Source organism: Schistocerca piceifrons, chromosome 6 (genome assembly GCF_021461385.2).
Source record: "Schistocerca piceifrons isolate TAMUIC-IGC-003096 chromosome 6, iqSchPice1.1, whole genome shotgun sequence".
Classification (NCBI taxonomy): domain Eukaryota; kingdom Metazoa; phylum Arthropoda; class Insecta; order Orthoptera; family Acrididae; genus Schistocerca; species Schistocerca piceifrons.
The window spans coordinates 113,353,914-113,379,265 of NC_060143.1; the positions used below are offsets into that span (position 1 = coordinate 113,353,914).

A 25,352-nucleotide genomic window follows, 5' to 3' on the forward strand; every position below is an offset into this window, starting at 1 on the left:
CAGTGCTGACTGTGGTGTTTTTCTCTTCTGTCACCCTTGGTTCCCTACTGCATGGAGATATCGATGAGGCAGTCCAAAATATGACTACAGCCATTCTTTCAGCAGTTGATTTGGCGTTCCCATTCCTTGTGCGTGCCCTAATGAAAGACAGTACCTTGGTTGTCTCAGAAATGGTAGAGGCCATTAGAGGTCATGGGCAGGCTACCCAGAACAATAAATGGCACCCATCAATGTAGGACATCATTGCCTTTAAGCGTCCCCTTGCCTGGGTCTACCACCAAATAAAATGATGGAAAAAAGAATACTGGGAGCAGTGTGTTTCAGCCATCAGGCCATGTACCTTCAGTTTGCCAATTTGGGCAAAGATCAGCACCTGTATAGGCACCAGACACTTCTAGGTATTACCTAGAATGGCACCATCTACACAAACCCAGATGCTGTAGGTGAACGTTTTGCTCTGCATTACACTAAAGCCTCTGCGTCTGACAATTATCAACCTGCCTTTCATGTCCTAAAACAGTGGGTGGAGCGAAAGCAATTATCTTTCGCTATATGCTACTTGAAGCCGTATAATGCTCCATTCAGTTCCTAAACCATTGCCTCGATACGTCCCAGGACCTGACTGCATCCACAAACAAATAAGCACCTATCAGTGGATTGTCAGTGTCATATCCATGCCCTCTTTAGCCTCATCTGGATTGAGGGCTCGTTCCCATCGTAGTGGTGAGAAAGCATCATCGTCCCAGTACTGAAACCAGAAAGCACCCTCTAGATCTTTATCGCCCAACAGGTGCCACCAATGTTATCTGTAAGTTGTTTGAACATGTGGTGAGCCAGCGGCTGTGTTGGCTCCTTGAGTCTCAGGTTCTCCTGGCTCTGTCTGAGGGAGGTTTTCACCAAGGGCATAGCACTACTGATAATGTGGTTTACCTGGAGTCTTCCATTTGAGCAGCTTTTGCCTAATGTTAACACATTATAGCCATATTCTCTGACCCACAAAAGGCTTAGACACTACGTGGTGACACCCCACCATTGATACATTACGTGTGTGGGGTCTCCTGGGTCCACTCCAAATTTTTATCCAGAACTTCCTGTCACACCATACCTTTAAGCGAAAGTGCTGGTTGCACTTTAATACACTGGGGTGCAGATCACACTACCCTTCTGCAGGTTTACAAAGCCCTAATACAGTCCCGTATTTATTATGGGAGTCTGGCATATGGTTTGGCATTGCCCTCAGCATTGCGGATACTGCATCCGATACACCTCTGCAGGGTTCAGCTTGCGACAGGGGTCTTTCAAACTAGCCTTGTGAACAGCTAGCTTGTGGAGGCTGTGTTTCTCCATTGCAGATCAGGCACCAACAACAGCTTGTCAATAAAATTACCCATGTTTGCAGCTTCCCTAAGTGTCCAAACTACAGTCTCCTCCTTCCGGAAACAGAAATTCATCTCCCGCAATGGCGACCCAGATCTGGGGTTAAAATCACGATCCGCATCATTTTCTTCCTCTCTGAACTCCAACTGCTTCCTCTACCAACTCTGCTCATGGCTCGCTTGTACAAATCTCCATGGTGCATCCCTAGTTCATAGCTCCATCTTGGCCTATCGCGAGGTCCGAGAGACTTGGTTCATCTCGAGGCCCTGTGCCACCAATTTTTTGTTTTGTTTTTTTCCTCCTATCCTTGGTGCATTGAGGGGTTCCGAAGTAGTCTACACTGGTGGCTTGATTGTTGCTTGTCACATAGGCTTTGCTTATACTCATGTTGGACATACTGAACTGTGCTCCTTGCTCGATGGCTGTGGTATTTTCACTGCAGAATTTGTAGTCATCTTGAACATATCCGTTCCTGGACCAGTGAGTCCTTTCTCATCTGCAGTGAGCAGTTTGCAAGCGCTCAATCAGTGTTAACCTCTCCACCCCTTTGTCATCGCTTTACAGTAATCCCTGTATGCCCTCGAACGATGTGGACCCCAGACCGCATCAGAATGCCGTGGAATGAACTTGCTGATAGCCTGGCTAAACTGGCTACCAGTAAATCAGACTCTTGAGATCAGTATTCTGGTAAAAGACTTCAGACTGGTTATTACGCCATCAAGTTTGAGGAATATGGAGTATGGAATGACTCTGACTTCATCAAACATACTATGGGTGATACAGGAGACTAAGAATCTGTGGAAGTCCTTCTTGCAGGCCTCTCGCAAGGACTCTACCATCCTTTGCAGGCTCCACATCAGCCATATTTGGCTGACTCATGGTCATCTCCACTGTTACAAGGACCCACCCCACTGTCATTGTGGCTCCCAGTTGATGGTGATCCACTTTTTGTTAGACTGTCCCAACTTAGCCACCCTGCGGCCCACTCTTAATCTCCCGACTCGCTACCCCTGTTGTTAGGAGACAATGCATCAGCGGCTGACTTAGTTTCAAGTTTTATTAATGAATGGATCTTTCACCACTCTCTTTGAGAAGGCTTCTTAACATTATCAGCCCATTAAAGGGTTGGCACAACACTGTTGACTTCTCTGCGCAGACTGGGCTGCTGCTGTCTGGGCTTGGTGGTCCAGCCCAGTCCTCACCCTACCTGCTCTTTTACTCTTGTTCCCCACTCTCGCATGGACTGTTGACTAGTTTCATCTTTTGTCTCTCTGCTTGCCCTGTCAGTGTTGCTAGTCTTTCCTCGGCAATTCCTTAGTGGGGTATCTCTGGTAAGTAGCAGGGACTGGAGGATGCATGTCCACTTATTTCACTCTGCCTTTGTGGGCTTCCGGCTGCTCCCTAGATTTAATTAAATTTTGGATAGTCCCTCTCGTGTTGTATAACTTCATGTGGTTGTTCTGTACCCCCATACTCTCACATTATGACAGTTCACTTTTCCATTTAAATTGAATGTTGCCTCATCACTAAACACTAAGCATGGAAGAAAACTGTCATCCTCCATCTTTCCAAGAACAAAATTACAGAACTCTACACATTGTTGTTTGTCACCTTCATGAAGAGCTCGCAGTAGCTGAATTCTGTATGGTTTCATGTGTAAATGTCAACACAGCACATGGACATTGGGGGCTTGTTGAGCTGCATGATGAATGGGTTTCTGCGGACTCCTTATGAAACTATGGCAGATGTGTTCAGTGTCTGTGTTGGACACTTGGGGACGGCCCGGCGATTTGCCTTTACACAAACAACCTGTTTCTCAAAATTGTTAATGCCAACATCTAATGCTCTGTGCTGTAGGTGGATCCACACCATACCTAGTACAAAAGCCACACTGAATAGTTATAACTGATCTGCACTGCGCAAAATGCAGAACACAAAACTCTTTCTGTTGTCCTGATACGATATTTACTAGAACTCAAGTAGCCGCATACTGTTGCTAACTAGCAGAAACCATGAAAAGCTCAAGAGTTTGCTCTTTCCAATAGTATGTTGTTCATGCACATATCTCAAATAGCATAACAGTTAAGATTTTTTTTAAATTGGATGATTCTTTCTGATGCACCCTGTACTTTACTAACTACACTACTATAATTTCAACCTATCAGTTTCCCTATCTAAATTCTCTAATCTCCATACTCGATTAAGAGAGGCAACATTCCACACTCAAACTTGTAGAATGCCAGTTTTCTTTTTTCTGATGACAATATCCTCCTGAGTAATATCCATCCAGAGATGCTGTCTGCCTTTTGCAGTGCCAGCACAGCAAGGCCATGTTGTCTAACTTTCAAAGGACAGACCAGTCATCCAAACTGTTGCCCCCTGCAACTGCTGGAAAGGCTTCTTGTCCCTCTTTAGAATCCACTTTTGTCTGGGCTCTCAACCTACATCCTTCTGTTGTGGTTCCACCTAGGCTGTGGCTATCTGTATGGTTCAGGCACGCTACGCACCCCACCTCAATAAGGTCTTTGGTTCATGGGAGTTGATTTCTATTCACTGTGCAGAAATGCACTATAAGGATCTCTGACATCCATCCCTTGAACTTCATGTAAGCAACTGTTCAAAAAATCGGGCAAACCAGCAACAGCCTCACATTACATTCATTATTGTGAAATATGTTGAAGGATAAAGCCCAGTTTGAAAAGAATAGCACTCGTAAACGTAACACTAAGAACAAAAATAGCCTCCACACTCTACAACTTGACCTTACTCTTGCACAGAAAGGAGCAAAGTGTGCAGCTAAAAAATATTTCACCACCTCCCGTGTGAATTACTGGCACTGACAGGTATCAAAAGTTTCAAAAACAAACAGGAACCATTTCTACTTGACAACTCCACCTATTCAACAGATGAATTTCTGTGTTGACAGTTGTAGTTGGGTTACATTTATCAGATTTTGTTGTAGATCCATACATATTATAAAAATGTATGTTTTACGTTCCACATCTCGTATTAAACCACTGGGCTGATTTCAAACAAACTTAGTACACATCACTTACTATCTGGAAAGAAATACTGTGAAAGTAGGAATCAGCAACCTGCTATTGGGATGGGGAAGGAACGGATGGATTAACAGAATTGAAATAAATACATACCTCGGCAATGCCGAGTACTTTGCTTGTAAAGATAGAGGAAAATCACCCAGAATTAAATTTTCATTCTGCAGCGGATTGTGCGTTGATATGAAACTCTGTGGCAGATTAAAACTGTGTGGGTCATGAGTCGTGCTGGGGTAGCTCAGTGTATAGAGCACTTACCTGAGAAAAGCAAAGATCCTGAGTTTGAGTTTTGGTCTACACACGGTTTTAATCTGCCAGGAAGTTTCGTAAAAATCTTATTGTGTAAATGGCTAGCATGTAGCTGTGTTTTCTCAGAAAAAATGTATGTTGTTTGTAAACCTACTTTCACATACTGTGGCATGACAAATAGTTGCAAATAAGCTGAGGAGAGAAAGAAGAGACTCTTGCTGCTGACCCTGTCCTGCATTGTCCACCTTGCTCCCCCTCCCCAGCCATAAGAAGTCTGTCTCTGCCATAACTTTAAACTGGTAATACACATTGATTGTAAGCATTTATTTTGAGGTAGACTGTAAGCTTAGTAATGGACTTCCTATTCAATTTATCAGAAGTTCTGCAAGACCATTTTTATTAAAATTAGAAGGAAGGTCAGCATTGGCTGTAATTTTGATGATTTATTAACAGCAAAATCTATTTTCGCTCGCATAATGATAATCTTCAGTGCTTTAGCGTACAAATTGAAGCTCGTAGGCATTGGTGTCTAGTTATTAGCAGTAACAGAAGTCACAATATTGTTTCATAGCTTCTGTTACTGCTAATAACTAGACACCAGTGCCTACGAGCTTTAATTTGTACGCTAAAGCACTGAAGATGATTTTGCTGTTAATAAATCATCAAAATTACGGCCAATGCTAACCTTCCTTCTTTTTATATAGTCGTTGTGCACACAGCACTCTATGAAATCGTCAATCAATACCATTTTTATTGTTTAGTTTTCCTTTTGCTGTCCATCCAGCTGTGTTAAACTGCCAGAAACACTTGAACTTATCAATTTATTCAATGACTTTATTGTTAACATGTAAAATTTCCTTTTAGAAGTGGTAATCATACACCTCCAATGCTGCAGGGAATAGTTTTAGCAACGCTGAACCACTTTCCCTGACTCTTCTAAAATCACATTCTCATTATTCATTTTGTTTAATTAGTTGTTGTTCCAGTAGGCATGACAACAACTGTCATTCAAATTCAGATAAGCACCGTTTGGTCTGTAACAGATCGGTATTGCCCATATAGAAAGCAGAACAGAATTACTTGGGTAACTTATATCTGAATCCTTGTGGAATAAATGCAACATAGTTCTCATGAAACACTGTGAGTAAATTTAGAGAACCTGTATTCAAAGAAAATTGTGTGTTCATTATGCTACCTCCATCATATCATTGCGTAAGTATTATGACAATGAGGTAAGAGAGATGAGGCATATGGAGCCTTATAGGCAATCGCTTCTGCTTCACTTTATATATGAATGGAATAGAAAATGGAAAAAAAGATATTAGTAATCTTCATTGTGATTTAGCAGTGGCTTGTTGAGATATGCAGATCTGTATTCAAATTTGTTCACCACTAAGTGCTTATTGTAATGTTACCATAAAGATAGCAGCTGCATGGTATAAACAGTTGGATTTGACCTAGGAATTTATCCTGCTTTGTTGCCTTAGTATTTACTGCTCTCCCCATAAGAATGTAATCCTTGAACATAGTATTTTATATTATTTATCTTTGTCACAGATTCAGCGACTTGATGATGACACACAGACAGGGATTACCTCAGAAGATAGAAAAGGTTTGAAAATAGGAATTAAAGTATTTGTTTCATCTCCAAAGAAGGAAACCTTATGTGAAGCTCTGGAAACTAGTAAGTGCTCTTCCATTTAACGTAAAATATATAAATAAATTTTGACCCTGTACTGTATTTGATTATCCATGAAAATGTATTTGTATTCAAAATATGGTTTAGTTTGCAGTTCACATAGTAATTAATATTGCTTGTCCTATACTAGTGTTTACATTTCAGTGTTTCTTGCACTCAATGTCGATTTTGTCGACTCCCTTGTGTTGGCATATCCTAGCAAGGCAGAAAGTACAACTCTCCTTCCAGAGCTTCAAGAGATGTGGACGGTATTAGAAGACTACACAGAACGTCAGAAGCTCTACACTATAGGAGTCAGTGATATAGACACAGACATTTTTGTGGCATTGCACAACTGGGCAAAGGTATTGTTGTATCTTACTTTTTAAATGATGCATTGAAGTAGCTTTGGTTCTGGTTCACAGTTTAACTATTGTAGCTAAAACTTCATTGTATTTGAGTAAAAATCATTTCAGCATTGGGTTTAAAAATATGTTCATCCAGTCATAAATTTTCTTAATAAAAGGTCATTCAATGTTTGTTTCAAGATCCCAAGTTGAATTGTGAATTTGGAAAATGGTATTCATGGGGTCTTTACAGTTCTGTATCTTCATTTTCAGGTACTTGAAAACTAAGTGATACAGATAATTCACACATTATTCGTCTGGAATAAAGTACATACCTCTGTTTAATGCTCAGTCACAGACAGGCCCAACAAAACGACTACTAAACAAATAAGGTTCTAGTCAAAGAAGCCTTCATCTGAATTACACACACACACACACACACACACACACACACACACACACACACACACAGATGAAGACGTTTTTGCCCGAAGTTTACTGGACTTGGTTAGCTGTCATTTTGTTGTGCCTTTCTGTGGCTCAACACTTCCACTGTGTGGTGAGTAGCAATTACCCTTTTCACAATATTGTCGTTGTTCCATCCTGGATTTTCTATTGTTTGATGCTTTTGTTAAAGCTATTTAAATCAGACCATTATTGCACAAGTAGCGGGGTTTGATGCCTGTGCCACTGCAATATCAGTTGGACTGGCCCTTTCGAGGGGGTGGAGCGGTATGTGACAAGGAAACTGTGGAGCAGTTCTTCAGTTGATATTGACAGCAAGGCCTTATGCATTTGAGCCTTAAATGTCTATACCATCTGCTCAGCCTCTGGGTTGGAGGTCGAAAAGTCCAAGCAAAATTGGGGTACTACCAGGAGTGGCCTGGGCATGGCCATGGGAAGAAACGTTTGTGCCGGGACTGCCTGGTTGAGGGAGCAGGCATGACAGGAGTGGCACACATGCATTAAATTTCAGCATAAATAAAGGGCCATTATATGTGTCACCAGGCTAATGCTTTCATGGGCGTCATCTCCCAAGACAAGGCATGAAATAGCTGGAGGTTGTGTGATCGGAGCAGATATGGACTGATGACCTGGGATGAAGAGTAGTCTGTGGCCAACATTTAGCATGTTGGGCAGTGAGGCAAATACGGTTTTTTCCAGGAGCTTTGACCTCCACCCAAAAATCAGTCTTAAAGGTTCATGGTTGTAACAGCCTTGCAAATACTTGTGAAACTTCTTTACATTGCCCTACCACAGAAACTTCTTACCAGCCTTGTCGCCAACATGGGAGCATATTGCAGAATACACATTGCGGCTCATGGTAATCGCGCACTCTATTAAGAACCATTTTGGTGCCTTTTGTAATGTCGTTAATCGTAGTGACTTCAAGGTAGCTGTTTTAATAAAGTGTCATTCCTGTTGGTATGTATGTTTCTTTCAGTTACCTTCTGTTTCATGCTGTAGCTGTTCCTTCTGTGTATGGTCAACATTTCATCAAGCTATGTTGCTTATCAGTGACAGATCATGAGAAAGTTACTTTTGTCCTGAAGTTTTACACACCAGTGTACTTAATAACTGTTTCAGGCAGTTGATGATAATTGCAACAACTAAAGACGTTCCATTTTGGAGCCTTTTCACCAATTTCTGAACTCCATAAGCCACTCTAACTTCCTGGATGTAACACAGTGAAACCTTTTGTCTACATACATATACAGATTTGCGTTCTGAGACAACTGGCTTGCCCTGTTACAACCAGCAATAACTCCTGCTGAAAAGTCTAAAAGACTTGTATATAAAAATTTATTAAACCAGTGATCGCTTAACTGTTATTTAAAAAAATATTCACATTACCAGTTTCAGCAAATAGTTACTGAGTTACTGCCTTCAGGTGTCTTGAGCCACTAAAAAGCTTTGTGCTGGCAAACAGAATCCTTTGGCACTTTGACTGTCATGATGTTTTTTTTAACATTTCAGTGAGTGTGCATCATGTCATCACATGATAAAAGTTAGACTTTTACTGTGTCACACTACGATATATTCATTTAAATGTTAAATAACTTTGATCGTCATAAAATGTGTAACTAAATTTGTTTATCTGTACGAAGCATTTTAGTGGATTAAGCACATCTGAAGATGGCAATCACTTGGCGAAACTGGGAATGTGAATGTTTTTTAAATAACCTCTATGTGATTGTGTTAACACAAAGTTTTATACAGATGTTTCAAAGGTCCCATACTTTCAGTTCGCAATGAATCAATTTTTAAATCTTTAAATTGTTGGTATATTGTAACACATGCCTATAGTGACTTCCAAAATATTGATATAGACATTAATTCACCTCGGCAACGAAACAGTTTTGTTGTCAGCTATTTCTCTATTATTCTAACTACCTGCTCATGTCAACATCATTAATCAGAAAGTTACAAAACATATGCATTTGTATTGTCCACTTGGGAATATGAATTCTCCTACATGAAAGATCAGTGCCTGAAAGAAATTGGTCACTGATAATGTCATCTACTGTGCCCTGAATGCTGTTGCATTGTAATTAATCTACTAACTAAACCACATTTACTTAAATCAATTACTCAAAAAACTTACTAGTTACATGACCTTGACAAAATTCTGCAGACATTGTGAAGGCTTTTCAGAAGGTGACTTTTTTTAATTAACAGAACTTGAACAAAGGGATTTGAAGCATTATTGTTGAGTTAAGCATTTACAGAAATGCTAATTATCAAAAGAAAACTTCACATGAAACTGTAATCCCCTCTCCCCCACCCCACCCATGCACCCCTCAGTGTTACTTCTTTAAATGCTTCCTGTAGACAGACTGCTTGGTCAACTTCCAGGTTACCATCGTTTTGACTGACAAATTTTACAATAATAATTATGTCGCATCTCAGTAGCAACATCTACCAGTCGTGAATTAGATGCAAACCATGACATCACTGTGTTTTACACACACAGTTTTAAGTAAAGGATCCTGCAATGTGTTAATTTGTTTGTGATGATTGTGACTGTGGGACGTGAAAGCTAATCAAAATTATTACATTTGCTGCAGAGATGAATGCAGTTCAGAGCTCACTAGAGTAGATAAGACTGATCGTTGCCAAAAGTATCTCATCATGTTTGTATTACTCTGCTCCACATACTATCTTAGTAGTCATAATTTGAAATGTTTCTTTCGCCATCCTTCATGACGATGTGGTATTGCATGATAGCACAAACACATGTGACTATATCCTTATGGTCGTAGTGATGTATGTTATGAAAGCCAAATTGTGCAATATTATTCTGTAACTACAGTAATTAGTAAGGGAACTATCATAAGCAGGCCCAAATCAGTTCTTGGCATTCTGCTGTTCCATAACTCTTCAGAAAAGTTTTCAGCCTCATATTAATCCGTAGTACACGGCTGAAATGTTCACTAGTTCTACAGCAACAATAGCAGCTTTATAGCAATCAAATTACTTGGAGTGATTCAAAGATCTAACCACATACACGGACAAGGAAAAAAAAATTGCTAAACCAAGGAGTTGTGTGACATAAATGAAAGTTTGTAGGCGTGTTTCTACATCTTAAAGATGGTATTTATCCAAATGTCATACCAGTCGTATAAGAGTGGTGCTAGTAGTGCCAATATGAGGATGCAAATCTGGTTTGCTTTAAATACATGCTGTAACGGTTGTGAGCATTAGTTACCTTTTAGATGTTGGACGTGGTGAGTTGACATCAATCAAGAATGCCTTTAAGGTGACAGAAGCCAGTATCCACATCTCAGAGGTTGCACGATGCTGTGTAGTAGGGCTAGGAGAACATGGACATCCCATCTGCAATGTTACAGAAAGATCTGGCAGGAATGTAGCCAGTCTATGAGACTGCTGACTGCTGGCAGCTGCAGCAGCAGCAGCAGCAGCAGCAGCAGTAGTAAAGAGGAAGTATGGTCACAAAGTAACTGGGCTCCAGATGGCCAGTTAGCATTACCAAGAGGGAAGACCATTCTGTATGGTGTACGGCTCTGGCACATCGTACTGCATCTGCAGCAGTAATTTGGCCATCAGTGGGCATAACAGTGACACAGTGAACTGTTACAAATCTGTTACTTCAAGGACAGCTCAGAGCCAGACGGCCTCTAGGGTGCATTCAACTGCCCCCAAATTGCTGGCATTTGTGACTTCAGTGGTGTCAAGCAAGAGCTCATTGGTAGGCAAGGTGGAGGTCTGTTGTGCTTTCTGATGAAAGCTTATTCTGCCAGTGATGGTTGAGTGTTGGTTAAAAGGATGCCAGATGAGTGCCTGCAACCAACCTTGCTGCATGCAAGACACACTGGACCTACACACTGCGAAATTGTAGCAGAAAATAAAATATCTACATCAGCCGGATGCAGTGTCATATGACAACAGGAATACTCTCGTGGTTATTCCATGTGCGCTAACTGCAAATCTGTACATCAGTCTGGTGATCGATCTGTTGTGCTGCCATTAGTGAACAGGATTTCAGGTTGTGTTTTCCAATGGGATAATACTCCTCCACATCCTGCTGTTGTAACCCAATGTGCTTTGCAGTGTGTTGACGTGTTGCCTTGCGTGCTCGATCACCAGATCTGTCTCCAGTTGAGCACTTATGGGACATAATCAGACAACAACTCCAGAGTGATCTACAACAACATAGCCGTTGCTTTATTGACAGATAAAGTGCAACAAGCATGAAACTCCATCCCACAAACTGACATATGACACCTGTACGATGCAATACATGCACATTTGCATGCATGCATTTAACATTCTTGCAATTACACTGGTTGTTAATGTACCAGCATTTGACATTTGTAGTGGCTTATCTCGGGCTTATATTAGCCTGTGATCTAGCCACGTTAATCACTTAAATATGTTACCTAGACAAATGTATTCTTGAAATTTCATTACTCTATTATCACCTCAGCTCCAGGATCGAATACAGAGCCTCTGCCTACCAATTAAGTGTGTAAACATTATTGAAATACTTGCCTAAAGCAAAAATCTGAAAAGTCACCAGAACTCCATGGCTGCTCAAGATAACATACTTACAAATTCTTGGAAACTTCTTGCTACCCCAAAGAGGATTACTGATTATAGACAACATTTTTAAAGTTTGAAGCTACTCTAAAAACTTCGTAAACATTGAGACCTCCGACCCATCCACTTACTTCGAAGGGAAAGTTTAGCTTTTAAATCCAATGTGGCAATCACTCTCATAAAGTACTCTCCCATATCCTGCATGTAGTACTTTCATGGAAAGTGCAGCTCTGTGGCAAGCATTATCTTATTTTCTGCCTAACATTGCTGGAGAAATACCTAATTGTATTGGAAAGTCTGTCGGACAACCTTAATACACTGTGACCTGACCTGATCTGACCTAAGGATGAATTGTGAATATTTCTGACAACCCACTTTACACTGTTGTGGGGAGACTAACTCATAAGCTGTTGGTTGGTTCAGAAATATTAGTTTCAGGATATTCAGAATAATTGTCTATATTTAAGGGAACTATGTAAAGAAGTCTCATTTTTCTTTCCTTTGAGTATGTTCAAGTTGAGGGGAATGAAGGAGAGACATGATGGTCAGAGGCATAAGTCACTGTGCTATGTCAAAATTCATTCTCTCTCTCTCTCTCTCTCTCTCTCTCTCTCTCTCTCTCTCTCTCTCTCTGGAATAAAGTTACCTGTTACCTGTAGCATCTGAACAGATACGAAAGAGTAAGTTTTTTTAGCTATCACTCAGTTACACATCTTCAGTTTTAGGATGTCTTTTTGTCTGTTATGTTTTTTCTTGTATAAGATTGATATTACATCATCCCTCGTTATTTTGCAGATTAAGCCTAGCATAATACAGATTAACCTGGCCAGTTGTTGTGTGGTGCCACCTGCATTGCAAGAATTCACAAAACAAAATGACATTCAGTTGCTGACACACAGTGATCCATTTGGTAAGTGTAGAATACCTATAATTTCTATACTTCACAGTAACTGACACATGCAAGAAGTGTCGAGAAAGGAAGTTTTATTTGTAGAATGTGCCGAAGTTTGCTTGAAATTACACTAGTACATGTCTAAACTGACTTTTAGGACCCATCAACTGGAAAAAGAAGTGTTTGTTGCATGACGGCAACAAATATTCTTGATAATTGACAAGCATATGTTTTCTTTAAGTGTATAGAGTTCAATGGTTTAGGTCAACCACTGTTATTCGCCATGAAATTAACTGAATTTTTGGTGACTTCGAAGACTACTTCATTGGCACAAAGGTGCATCCAGATTCAGTGAAGAGCAGAAAAATGTGTACAGGAAATTAAATAAATATACAAAAATGAATAATTTTTGTGACTGTGTGTAGCAACAGGCAAATTGGAGCCACACTCTGGAAGAAGTGAACTATAACTGAAGATTGGCAATAGTTGTTCATGCATTATCTTTGATTCTAGTAAATGAGTGACAGTAAATGATATTAGTAGCACAGAAAAAATTGTGCACACATGAGGTCTCATGTTTGCTAACAAGAGCGCATAAATAGTGAGCTGAGTGTGCCTTCCTATTTTTTAACTCTACTGGGAATAGCACATTTGATTTCTGCATCTCAGTGTGATTGTGAATGAGGCATAAGGGTAACTTCAGACTCTGAAAGGAAATGATACTGCCACTTGAGACCAAAGCCATACGAATTGTGAACTCGAAAGGTTGGTGATCTGTCATAGACAGTGTGTGTTGTGACTTGACTTTACGAATGTGGAGCAGTCATTAATGTCAACACAATTGTTACCCCCTACACTAAGCACAGTTGACCAGAAGGAATAAGCTCCATGGTATGTTGACATATTTTGTTGATGCTGTCATACAAACAAGAATGAATTTCTTGTCGTTATTGTAGCCATTACCACACTTAATATGGAGATAATAGATGTCTTATGACAAGTATGTCAATACTAATTGGAGATAAAGTTTCAGTACAAGGTCTTTACTTCAGTTTACAATAAATTATTTTGCTCCATAAAATATTGTTTCATTGGGCAACAATACTTGATTTCTGTCTCCCTTCCCCCCCCCCTCCTCCTCCCCCCCCCCCCCCCCTGCCCCCCATCCCCCTGTCATTTGATGGTTGACATTACATCCTATAACAGAGATAGTAGTTAGTGTGGCTTGCACCTGCGCACCTTTAGGTTTGTGTTGCAATTTAAATGTTGTTGATATGTTGCACACAAAATCGTAACTGGCTGTTTCCTGTTCCCTTTAGCTAGTGCTACTCTGTCCCCTCAACTTTAATTAACTCTTAAGAGACAGATTTAGTTTTAGGGATGCTGCTGTATAGCTTGTCCACAATAAGCTGACAATTTTACTGGAGCTCCCAGAAGCAGAAAAAATTAACACTAGTTGTAAAATAGTTGCCTCAAAGTGCTGACAGTGTTAGGCTGCTACTAGATGCGAAGTATTACTGTGAACGTTGTTGAGTATAATAGTGCCAGCATTATGGGAAGTAAAAATGCTGCCTTTCCCTCACCGCTCCTCTCCTCTCCCCTCGACAAACCTAATGGTGGGAGCAAGGCACGCCTCCTGCCGTTTCAGATAGCCACTGCGCAAATTGTTAACTTCTCCCGGACAGGCTGTGCTGCAGGAATATTGACATGAACTCACTTTGTTTTTTCTAAAATTTCACGTTTCTGCTAAATACATGGGTAGTGGTGGTTTTTCTTAGATTGCTCACCTTAAGCTGCCTAAACTGTAGATTAGATTGTACAAAGTGGCCTATTAATTAGCTAACAGCAGGTGACTCTGTACAAGGGAATTTTCAATTAATGCATTTTATAGTGAGCAATCACAAAAGTAAATGCATATAATATGGTTTTAGATGACTGCTTATGAAATGTGATGACTGAACAAGAAAGTATTGTTCATTATATGGGAGTGTACAATGAAAGGCAAAAAAGATTGCCCAGCCTGAATAATTCAGGGTCCAAGAACAGATCATTGTGCATGCCCAAGTCCAGAAGTGCCAGTGTTCACAATGTCAAATAGAAGCAACACAATGGTTAGCGTACAGTGAATGTTGAGATTTTTTGCAATTTAACATATTTTATCATTTCTTTTGAAAATCATTATTGAAGCATGTAGAAACAGTTGAAATATAAGAACTCCATGTCGGTAGAATTACTAAAACAATGATCATTTCGCGTCTGTTTCAGTGGCTGACTACCCTGCTGGTCCAGGGGTTAGAATAGGCCCAAGGTATCCCTGCCTGTCGTAAGAGGTGACTAAAAGGAGCTCTACACTTTTCCGCCCTATAAGTTCAGGTCCCATTTTATGGTTTGACCTGCCACTTTCCAAATTCTACAGAATTGCGGGCCATATGGGGAAGGACACCTTATGTGGTGCATAAGTTATCCATAGTGCCCTTAGATTCGATCTCCAGAACCTCTTGTTGTGGCTTTGCATCTCCACCTGCAATTAAACTATTTGGGCGAGAACACTTTCTGGAGTATGTCATCTTCTTCTTCTTCTGTTGTCTCCTGTCTTTTGGCCTCATGACAGTACTGGATTTCTGTGCACCAAATATCTAGCACGGTAGCCAGTCTGTTGTGGTGGGGCCGTCATCTACCCATTTGGTGGTAGCCCTCCGACAACACAGGGATCACCCTGCTGATACCTGAGCTGTGAACTACCCACATATGCCAAGGAGTAGATGCCTGTCTTCCTGGGACATCAGGACTCCAGGCAACGGCCATCATGCCAGGTAGCATTCGCTGTGGCTGGGAGGCACCCATGGGGAGAGCCCCTAATAGGAGTTGTGCGGGGTAGCCGAGTGGTGTGTGTGTGTGTGTGTGTGTGTGTGTGTGTGTGTGTGTGTGTGTGTGTGTGTGTGTGTGTGTGTGTTTTGTCCTAAGTGTAAGTTAAAGTTAGATTAAGGAGTGTGTAAGCTTATGGAGTGATGACCTCAGCACTTTGGTCCGATAAGACCTTACCACAAATTTCCAATTTCCCTGGTCAGACCCCCCCAGGAGGTCCACAACTCTTTTGTGGATCCGTGCGTGGCGAGCACGGGGCCCCGAGCCATTGCAGCCTTCTTTCTCTCCCGGGCTGCATTTCCTTTCCCTTCCCCTCCTTTCCCCTCCATGCTCATTTCCCCTCGCCCTCTCCTCTCCCTCTATTGGTGTCCTTGCTTATGTTGGCCCCCGCTATCCTCCTGGTTCTGTTGGTTTTACACTCCGGCTTTGTTGCGTAGTCATCTCCTCCTTTTGGCATTCCTTGGTCCCCCTCTGGGGTTTGACCTCCATTACAAAATTTCTCCTCCGTAGTGTGAGCCATTTGGGGAAGAGCACCTTACCTAGTGTCTCCGACTTGCGCCCTCCTAGTACATTCCATCTTTTCTTTCACGTCGTTGTCTGATGCTAGGGTGCATAGCCAGCACGGTAGCCAGCCCGTGTGGTGGGGTCGCTATGTACCCTTTTGGTTGAGCCCCCTGAACACACAGGGATCACACTTCTGATACCTGAGCTGTGACCTCCTCATGCATGCCTTGGAGTGGTTGCTCGTCATCCTGGAGCATCGGAACTCCCGGCAATGGCCGCCGTGCCAGATGGCCCTTGCTGTGGCTGGGTGGCGCCCGTGAGGAGAGCCCCTGATCGGAGTGGGTGGTATCAGGGCGGACGCTATGCAGATGAAACGCATACGGGTCCAAAACTCTGGCCATTCTTCTGCGGCCATCTCTCTGCGTGGAACTGATTCCTCAAGTGCTGCTTCTCTTGCCCCTTCGGCCTTCCCTTCCATGGTTACCCCCCTGGGAAGAGGGTCAGGCCCGTCGTTTAGGGGCAAAACCTTTCCCCCGTTATCTAGTTTGCACCAGGACTGATGGAGATACTTTAACCAGTGTCAAACCTTTATTCTTTGTGGAACACATTGAAGACAAGTTCGGCAAAGTGGACTCCCTGAGCAAGATGCGGTCGGGTTCGTTGCTGATAAAAACTACTTCAGCTGCCCAATCTGCGGCCCTTCGTGCATGTACACATCTTGGCACAATTCCTGTGTCCATCACCCCTCACCAGTCTCTAAATATGGTACAAGGTGTGACTTTTCACAGGGACCTCATCCTTCAAACTGATGAGGAACTTCGGGACAATCTCGGACGGTGGGGTGTTCACTTTGTTCGGCGTGTTCAGAAGGGTCCTAAAGATAATCGTATTGATACTGGTGCCTTTATCCTGGCGTTTGAAGGGGATACCCTCCCTGAGAAAGTTAAGATTATGGTCTATCGCTGTGATGTGAAGCCGTACATCCCACCTCCTATGAGGTGCTTTAAGTGCTTGCGTTTTGGCCACATGTCTTCTCGCTGTTCCCAGGCCCCTCTCTGTGGTAACTGTGGACGTCCACTCCATGAGGGGAGTCCCTGTGTTCCCCCTCCTGTATGTGTAAATTGTCATGGTAGTCATTCTCCACGTTCACCAGATTGCCCAGTATATAAGAAAGAAAAAAAGATACAGGAGTATAAGTCCCTCGATCGTTTAACCTACACAGAGGCCCGTAAGAAATATGCACGACTCCGCCCTGTGTCCATGACATCTAGTTACGCCTTGGTTACATCTTCACCCCTTCCTCCCCCTTCCTTACCCCCATCCCGGACCCCTGTCCTCTCCCCCCCCTCCCCTGCGGCTCCCACACCTTCTCCTATGGGCACTGCTCCCCCTCCCCAGCCGGAGAAGTGTCCCACTCCTTCGGCGTCTGCCGGTCAAGGGCGCCTCTCCCGGGATGCCCCTTCCCGGCACCTTACAGGTCAAAGGTCTGCTGCCGCGCGGCGACCGCAAGAGATGCGGTCTGTCGGCCCCCAGGTCGCCCGGTCTCTTTCTGTTCCTGATCTTGCTGCAGCTGGCTCCTTTATGCCACACAGCCCTCCTCGATCTCGGCCTGAAAAGAAGAAGAAACATAAGTCCCAGGACAAAGAGCCTCTGGTGTCACTGGAGGTCCCTTCCCTGACTTCGCAATCAGATTCTGACCTGTCGTTCGTGGATGTCGCCCCCTCCTTGTTGGTAACGGGTGGGGACCTGGTGGTATGACTGGATTTAGCGTGTTTAGCTCTCATTTAAACCATCGTTCTGTGGTTCTCCAATGGAATTGTAATGGATACTATCATCACCTTCCGGAATTGAAATCCCTTCTTTCGACCTACTCTGCAGCTTGTGTGGTTCTCCAGGAATCTCATTTTACTGATGCTCACTCACCGACCCTCCGTGGGTTCCGTGTTTTCTGTCGAAATCGGGTCGGACCCTTGCGGGCTTCTGGTGGCGTTTGTACGTTGGTCCGTACAGACATTGCTAGCACGTGGATTCCTCTCCAAACTACACTGGAAGCGGTTGCTGTTAGGGTCCACTTAGACTCTGCAGTCACAGTTTGCAATCTTTATCTCCCTCCTGACAGGACTGTTACACCTGCTCCCTTAACCACCCTTCTTCAGCAACTTCCTCCTCCCTTCCTCCTCCTTGGGGATTTTAATGCTTATCATCCTTTGTGGGGCAGTGCCTTTCCATCTAGACGAGGTCTTCTTATAGACCAATTTATTGCAGACCACGACCTGTGCCTTCTTAATGATGGCTCCCCTACTCATTTCAGTGCCGGTCATGGTACCTTTTCTGCCATTGATCTTTCTCTTTCTTCTCCCTCTCTCCTCCCTTCATTACACTGGTCGCCACACGACGACCTTTGTGATAGTGACCATTTCCCGTTGTTATCACGCTCCCTTCCCGCTCCCCGATGGACAGGTTACCTCGTTGGTCTTTCCACCGTGCCGATTGGCCTCTATACACTGCACAGGTCGAGCTTTCTCCCTCTTTGTCGGGTTGTATTGATGACGTTCTACGTGACTTGTCTGATGCGATTGTTCGCGCTGCTAGCCTTGCTGTCCCGCGCTCATCTGGACCATTTCGTCATCGGCAAGTCCCGTGGTGGAGTACGGCCATTGCCATTGCCATCCGTGATTGCCGTCGAGCTTTGCAACACTTTAAGAGGCACCCATCCATAGCCAGCCTTACTACCTTTAAACGCCTCCATGCTAAAGCCCGTTATTTAATCAAACAGGGTAAGCGGATATGTTGGGAACGATTCGTTTCTTCCCTTGGTTCTACTGTCCCTCTGTCACGGGTATGGGCTACACTTCGTTCTCTCCAAGGTTGCCATTGGCAGTCCACCCTCCCAGGCCTTCACCTCCCAGATGGCATTTGTACGGACCCATTAGTTCTTGCAGAACATCTTGCGACCCATTTTGCAGTGGCGTCAGCGTCAGCCTCCTATCCAGCTGCTTTCCTTCATCAAAAACAGCTGGCTGAAGTTTCCACCTTATGTTTCACCCCTTGTGAGTCAGAATCTTACAACGAACCTTTTACTGAATGGGAATTTCTTTCTTCTCTATCTTCTTCTCATGATAGGGCCCCTGGCCCAGATTCCATTCATAACCAACTGCTTCAACATCTCAGTGCTCCACAACGGCAACATCTTCTTCGGGTGTTTAACCGTATCTGGCTCCAGGGTGACTTCCCTTCTCAGTGGAGGGATAGCATTGTGGTTCCTGTCCTTAAGCCTGGTAAGATCCCCCTATCTGTTAACAGCTATCGGCCAATTAGTTTGACCAATGTTGTTTGTAAGTTACTTGAACGGATGGTAGCCCGTCGGCTCAATTGGGTCCTCGAATCTCGGGATCTATTGTCGCCTTACCAGTGTGGCTTTCGAGAGGGACGGTCTTCCATCGATCATTTACTTCGCTTGGAATCCGCAGTTCGGCAGGCTTTTTCCCAGCGCCGTCATTTGGTTGCAGTGTTTTTTGACCTTCGCAAGGCCTATGACACGGCCTGGCACTATCGCATCTTACTTACCCTTCATCAGTGGGATCTTCGGGGCCCACTCCCGATTTCTATCCGCCAGTTTCTGATCCATCGGTCATTCAGAGTTCGAGTTGGTACTGCTTTTAGTTCTCCACAGACACAGGAGACGGGCATCCCACAGGGTTCTGTCTTGAGTGTTCTTTTCCTCATTGCTATCGATGGACTTGTGGCCTCTGTCGGTCCCTTGGTCGCCCCTGCCCTGTATGTGGATGATTTCTGCATTTGGGTTAGTTCCTCCTCAATGGCATCTGCAGAGCGGCAGCTCCAGGTAGCTATACGGCGTGCCTCTGCATGGACCCTCTCACACGGGTTTCAATTCTCTCCTTTAAAATCGCGAGTGGTCCACTTCTGTCGCTGTACTACGATCCACCCTGATCCAGAGCTCTATCTCGCTGCACAAAGATTGCCTGTGGTCCCACAGTTTCGTTTCCTGGGTCTTCTTTTTAACAACCAGCTCACTTGGCTGCCCCATATCAGACTCCTGAAGGTAGGATGTTTCCGTAAACTCGATGTCCTTCGCTTCCTTGCCCACTCCTCTTGGGGTGCGGGCCGTTCCCTCCTCCTCCGTCTTTATCATGCTCTAGTTCTGTCTCGCTTGGACTATGGTTGTCAAGTTTATGGTTCAGCTGCTCCTTCCACACTGCACGTGCTGGATCCAGTCCACCATCATGGTATCCGTTTGGCCACTGGTGCCTTCCCTAGTAGCCCTGTTGATAGTCTCCTGGTTGAAGCTGGGATCCCCCCCCCCCCCCCCTTTCTGTTCGGCGGTCACAGCTTCTGGTGTCTTATGCACTCACTATCCGTTCCTCTCCCACTCATCCTTCCTATTCTATCCTGTTCCCAGACCATGGACGTCGCCCACCCGACTCCCGCCCTCGGGCGGGTTTACCGGTTGGGCTGCGCCTTGCGTCTCTTCGCCGTGATTTTCAGCTTCCTTCTTTGTCCTGTTTTCCTCGCTCCCTTCCCTCCACCCCTCCTTGGTTAGTTCCTCGGCCTCGCCTTCGGATGGATCTCCGCCGCGGTCCGAAAGATTCCATCCCCCCCGGTGGTGTTCCGTTCCTTTTTCCGCCAAATTTTGTGGGAGTTTCGGGATGCTGTTGTTCTTTACACTGATGGCTCTAAATCTGCTGATCGTGTTGGGTATGCCTTCACGTCCTCTGTTGGAACGGAAAGTCATCTGCTGCCACCTACATGTGGGGTGTTTACTGTGGAATTGATGGCAATTTCCCAGGCCCTTACCTTTATTAAACAGTCCCAACACAACCGCGTTTTGTTATGCACGGACTCGATGAGTGGCCTTCTTGCTATTGACCGGTGTTTTTTCGCGCCATCCCTTGGTCTCTGCCATCCATGACCATCTCGCTGATATTCACCGTGCTGCTTGTTCTATTGACTTCCTTTGGGTCCCTGGCCATGTGGGTATCCCGGGTAATGAGCTCGCTGATCGTTTGGCTGGGGGAGCAGTTACTTACCCCCCCCCCCGTTTTCTGTAGCCCCTCCTGCAGCGGATTTACGGCTTCACATCAAATCCCACTTTGCACAGTCATGGGCCAATTCTTGGGAGGCTACTCCCCTGTCTAATAAACTTTGTGCAATTAAGGTGACACCAGGCCCGTGGCGTTCTTCCTTTCGCTTCTCCCGAAAGGACTCGACCACACTGTGTCGTCTCCGCATTGGCCATACTCGGTTGACCCATGGTTTTCTTTTGCGTGATGAGCCACCCCCACTATGTGGTTGTGGAGCCTTCCAGTCAGTAGCCCACATTTTGGTTGAATGCCCCCTTCTTTTGGCTCTGCGTGCTAAGTACAGACTCCCCCACACTTTACCTTTGATGTTAGCTGACGGTTCCCGGTTGGTCTCTCTGGTTCTCGGTTTCCTCCGGGAAAGTGGTTTTTATTCTCAGTTTTAAGGTTTTTAATCTCTCTCTGGTGTTAGGGCGGGGCGGTGAGTGTTCGGGTGTCTCCCACTGTAAGCAGTGTTCGGAGATTCCTGATTCACCTCCCTGACACCGAATTCCTCTTTTCTTCCCCTTTTACTCTGTTTTTACCCCTTTTTTAAAAAAAGGCTTGGTTAGTCTTTCTATTCCCATACGTACTTTCTACATTATAGCAGTTGTACCTTTTAAATCACAGGTGGTCTTGCCTATGCTGCTTCAGCATAGTGTTGGGTTCGTTCTCTTGCCGACTTCCTTCATTTTGTTTTTTACCAGTGACAACATGACTGCCTTTTTACTTTTTTTTCTCTTCTTCCGTTTTATTGTTCTGACTTTACTGAGTTGTCCCATTAGCGGAATGGCGCATATTTGAAACAGGGGACTGATGACCTTGCTGTTTGGTCCCTTAAACCTCAACCAACCAACCAACCAACCAACCAACCAATCCCTGGTCAGAGTGGGTGGCATCAGGGCGGATGACCCGCAGTGAAGCGGACTGTCTTCTCTTGCTGTTGACCATACGGCACCAGTCTCTAAGAAGGGCAAGATAGAATACAACGCTGACTGATATGACCCTAAATTGTTTCCCTCCGTCGCTACACCATGGGAGGAACATACGGCTACAGAATGAACAGAGCCATATTCGCCTCAGTATTTAGTCTTTTAGCAGAAGGGACGGGGACTCCTTGCTACCTATAAAGCCACAATTTTTTGTTGAACATCTTGAGGATAAGTTTGGGGAAGTGAGAGTGCTGTCCAAGATGAGAAGCAGTGCAGTCTTGATTCAGACAGCATCCCCAGCCCAATCCCGGGGGTTACTTGCTTGTGATCGGCTCGGTGATATTCCTGTTTCCATCACTCCCCATAAAAGCCTCAACATAGTCCCAGGGATTATTTTCCATCTGCAACCTTCTCTTGCAGTCTGACAAGGACAGTGGGGTATTCATTTCATCTGGTGCGTTTACAGGGGACGCAAAGACGAGTTGCTACCAGTGTCTTCATCTTGGCCTGTGAGGGTGATTCATTGCCTGAGAAGGTCAAGGTGATGGTTTACCGCTGTAACGTTAAGCCATATGTCCCTCCTCTTATGTGTTGCTTTAAGTGCTGAAGATTCAGGCACATGTCTTCTCACTGCACTTCCAACGCCACATGTTGAGACTGTAGATGTCCACTGTATCCAGATACTCCCTGTGCACCTCCTCCCACTTGTGTACACTGCGGAGAGCAGCACTCCCCCTGCTTGCAAGACTGCACAGTACTCCAAAAGGAGCGCAATTACACCCCATTTGGTTGATGTCCACATATGCTGCAGCTACATTATGATCGCCATCACAAGTACCAGTCGTACCCCACTCAGTGCCATGAAGAGTGGGCCCTCCGAGCCTCCAGAATACATCTGCCCCATTGGTGGTAGGGGAAAAAATCTCATTCTGTTGCTACCAAAGTACCTATGTCAGGAGCAAGGTCCTATCCCAAACACATGGGACATCGGTCCCCTCCCCCCAGCTGGAGAAGCAACAGCCTCCTCCAGCTCCTCTGGTGTGGAAGGGGTCCCTTCAGACCCTCTCTCCCACGGTCTCCACTAATGCCACAGCAGGCACTCACCAGTGGCTAAAGCAGCCAAAAGCTGCTGGACACAAAGCTTCACGGTCTTCCTCTCTGCCTGAAGCTACTTCAGAGAAGTCCTCCCATCAAGCCCCTAAAGAGAAGTGAGAGGGCAAGCAAACAAAGAAGTTCGCTAAGAGAAAGGACCCTCCAGTGGCCCCAACACCACCAATCCCTGCCAATTCTGCACCTGCGGATGAGTTGGAGATCTCGGCATCCCCTGAGGACCTGGATCTCACTGATGCCTCATCCACAATAGGAATGGATACAAATACTCAATTGGTGGCAGCAGGTGAACCTGAAGTGTAACCTGCCTCATGATATCATCATCCTCCAGTGCAATTGCTGCAGTTTTTTCCACCACCTGGCTGAGCTACAGCAACTGCTAAGCTTTACACCTGCTTCCTGCAATGCCCACTAGGAAACCTGGATCCCGACAATGTGGGCCCCTGCCCTTTGCGGCTATAGGGGATATTACAAGAACTGTAGTGATTATAATAGTGTCAGATGGAGTTTGCCTCTGTCCTGAACACACTATGCAGTGAACCTGTGCCCCTTCAAATCCCTCTTGAAGCTGTGGCTGTCAGGATAAGGACGACGCAGGAAATAACTGTCTGCAACGTTTATCTTCCTCCAGGTGGTGCAGTACCCCTGAACGTAATGGCTGCACTGATTCATCAACTCCCTAAACCTTTCCTACTTTCGGGAGATTTTAACACCCATAACCTATTGTGGGGTGGCACTGTGCTTACTGGCCAAGGTAGAGATGTCAAAATTTTCCTGTCTCAACTTGACCTCTGCCTCTTAAATACTGGGGCCCCCACACAGTTCAGTGTGGCTCATGGCACTTACTTGGTCATTAATTTATCCCTCTGCAGCCCAGGACTTTCCCATCTGTCCACTGGCAAGCTCATGATGACTTGTGTGGTAGTGACCACTTTCCCATCTTACTGTCACTCCACTAGCACCATTCCCCTGACTGGGAAGTTTTCACCTCTGCTGCCACCGTTGAATCTCTCCCACATGGTACCATCGATGTGGCAGCTGAGCAGGTCACTAGAACGATCGTTTCTGCAGCGGAAAACATGGTCCCATGTTTGTTTGTGTTTTTTTTTTTTTAAATGGTGTACACACAGGCCAAAGCTTTACCTGGACCTTTCACATGGTCCTAAGGACTCAGTTAAACCCACAGCTCTCTGCTGTCACTTCATCGTGATCCTTGACATGCACTGGGACCATGAAGAGGTTTACACTGGCGGCTCAATGGCTGATGGTCACGTTGGCTTCGCGTATGTTCATGGACATATTGAACAGCAGTCCTTGACAGATGGGTGCAGTGTTTTCACTGCAGAGCTGGTGGCCATTTTTCGTGCTCTTGAGCACATCCACTCATGCCCTGGAGAGTCATTTCTCCTGTGTACAGACTCCTTGAACAGCCTACGAGCTATTGATCAGTGCTACTCCCACCACCCTATGGTAGCAACCATTCAGGAGTCCATCTATGCCCTAGAAAGGTCCAATCATTCTGTGGTGTTCGTGTGGACCCGAGGCCAAGTCGGAATCCCAGGAACTGAACTTACAGACAGGCTACACGGAAACCGCTTCTGGAGGGCGGCATACCTGTAACTGACCTGCGATCATTATTACGCCGCAAGGTTTTCCACCTTTGGGAGACGGAATGGCATAATACCAGTATACACAGCAAACTGCATGCCCTTAAGGAGACTACAAATGTGTGGAAGGCCTCCATGTGGGCCTCTTGCAGGGACTCTGTGGTTCTCTGCCAGCTCCGCGTTGGCCATACTTGGCTAACACGTGGCTACCTCCTCCATCACGAGGACCCATCTCAGTGTCGCTGTGGCTCACACATGACTGTCGTCCACATCTTGCTGGTCTGCCCATTTTCTGCCGCTCTGTGGCAGACTTTTAACCTTCCCAGCACCTACCTTTGGTGTTGGGCGACAATGCCTCAACAGCAGATTTAGTTTTGTTTTATTGGTTGTTTTTTTACCAGCTAAGGGAGGGCATTTGGCCTTCTCTCTGAGGTTGCCACCCTCCCTCCATTTTAACTCTGTCCCACTTCTTTGCATTTGTTTGTCTTGGTGGTCGTCTTTTTTTTCCCTACATGTGTTCATCTAGCCTTATCTTTTTGGGGTGGACATTGTAATGTGTTGATTGTGATCAGCCAGTCCAGACCATATGCTCCATG

At 44.7% G+C, this 25,352-nt stretch overlaps 1 protein-coding gene across 1 annotated transcript in view; it reads left to right on the plus strand.

The window, feature by feature from the left end:
* The window catches only part of LOC124802427 (glutamate--cysteine ligase regulatory subunit), a 47,407-nt gene that overhangs the window by 7,549 nt on the left and 14,506 nt on the right, over positions 1-25,352 (plus strand). The window contains exons 3-5 of the mRNA XM_047263196.1: positions 6,240-6,366; positions 6,526-6,725; positions 12,564-12,678. Of these exons, the coding sequence (XP_047119152.1) occupies positions 6,240-6,366; positions 6,526-6,725; positions 12,564-12,678 (442 nt within the window). The remainder of the gene's footprint in view (positions 1-6,239; positions 6,367-6,525; positions 6,726-12,563; positions 12,679-25,352) is intronic.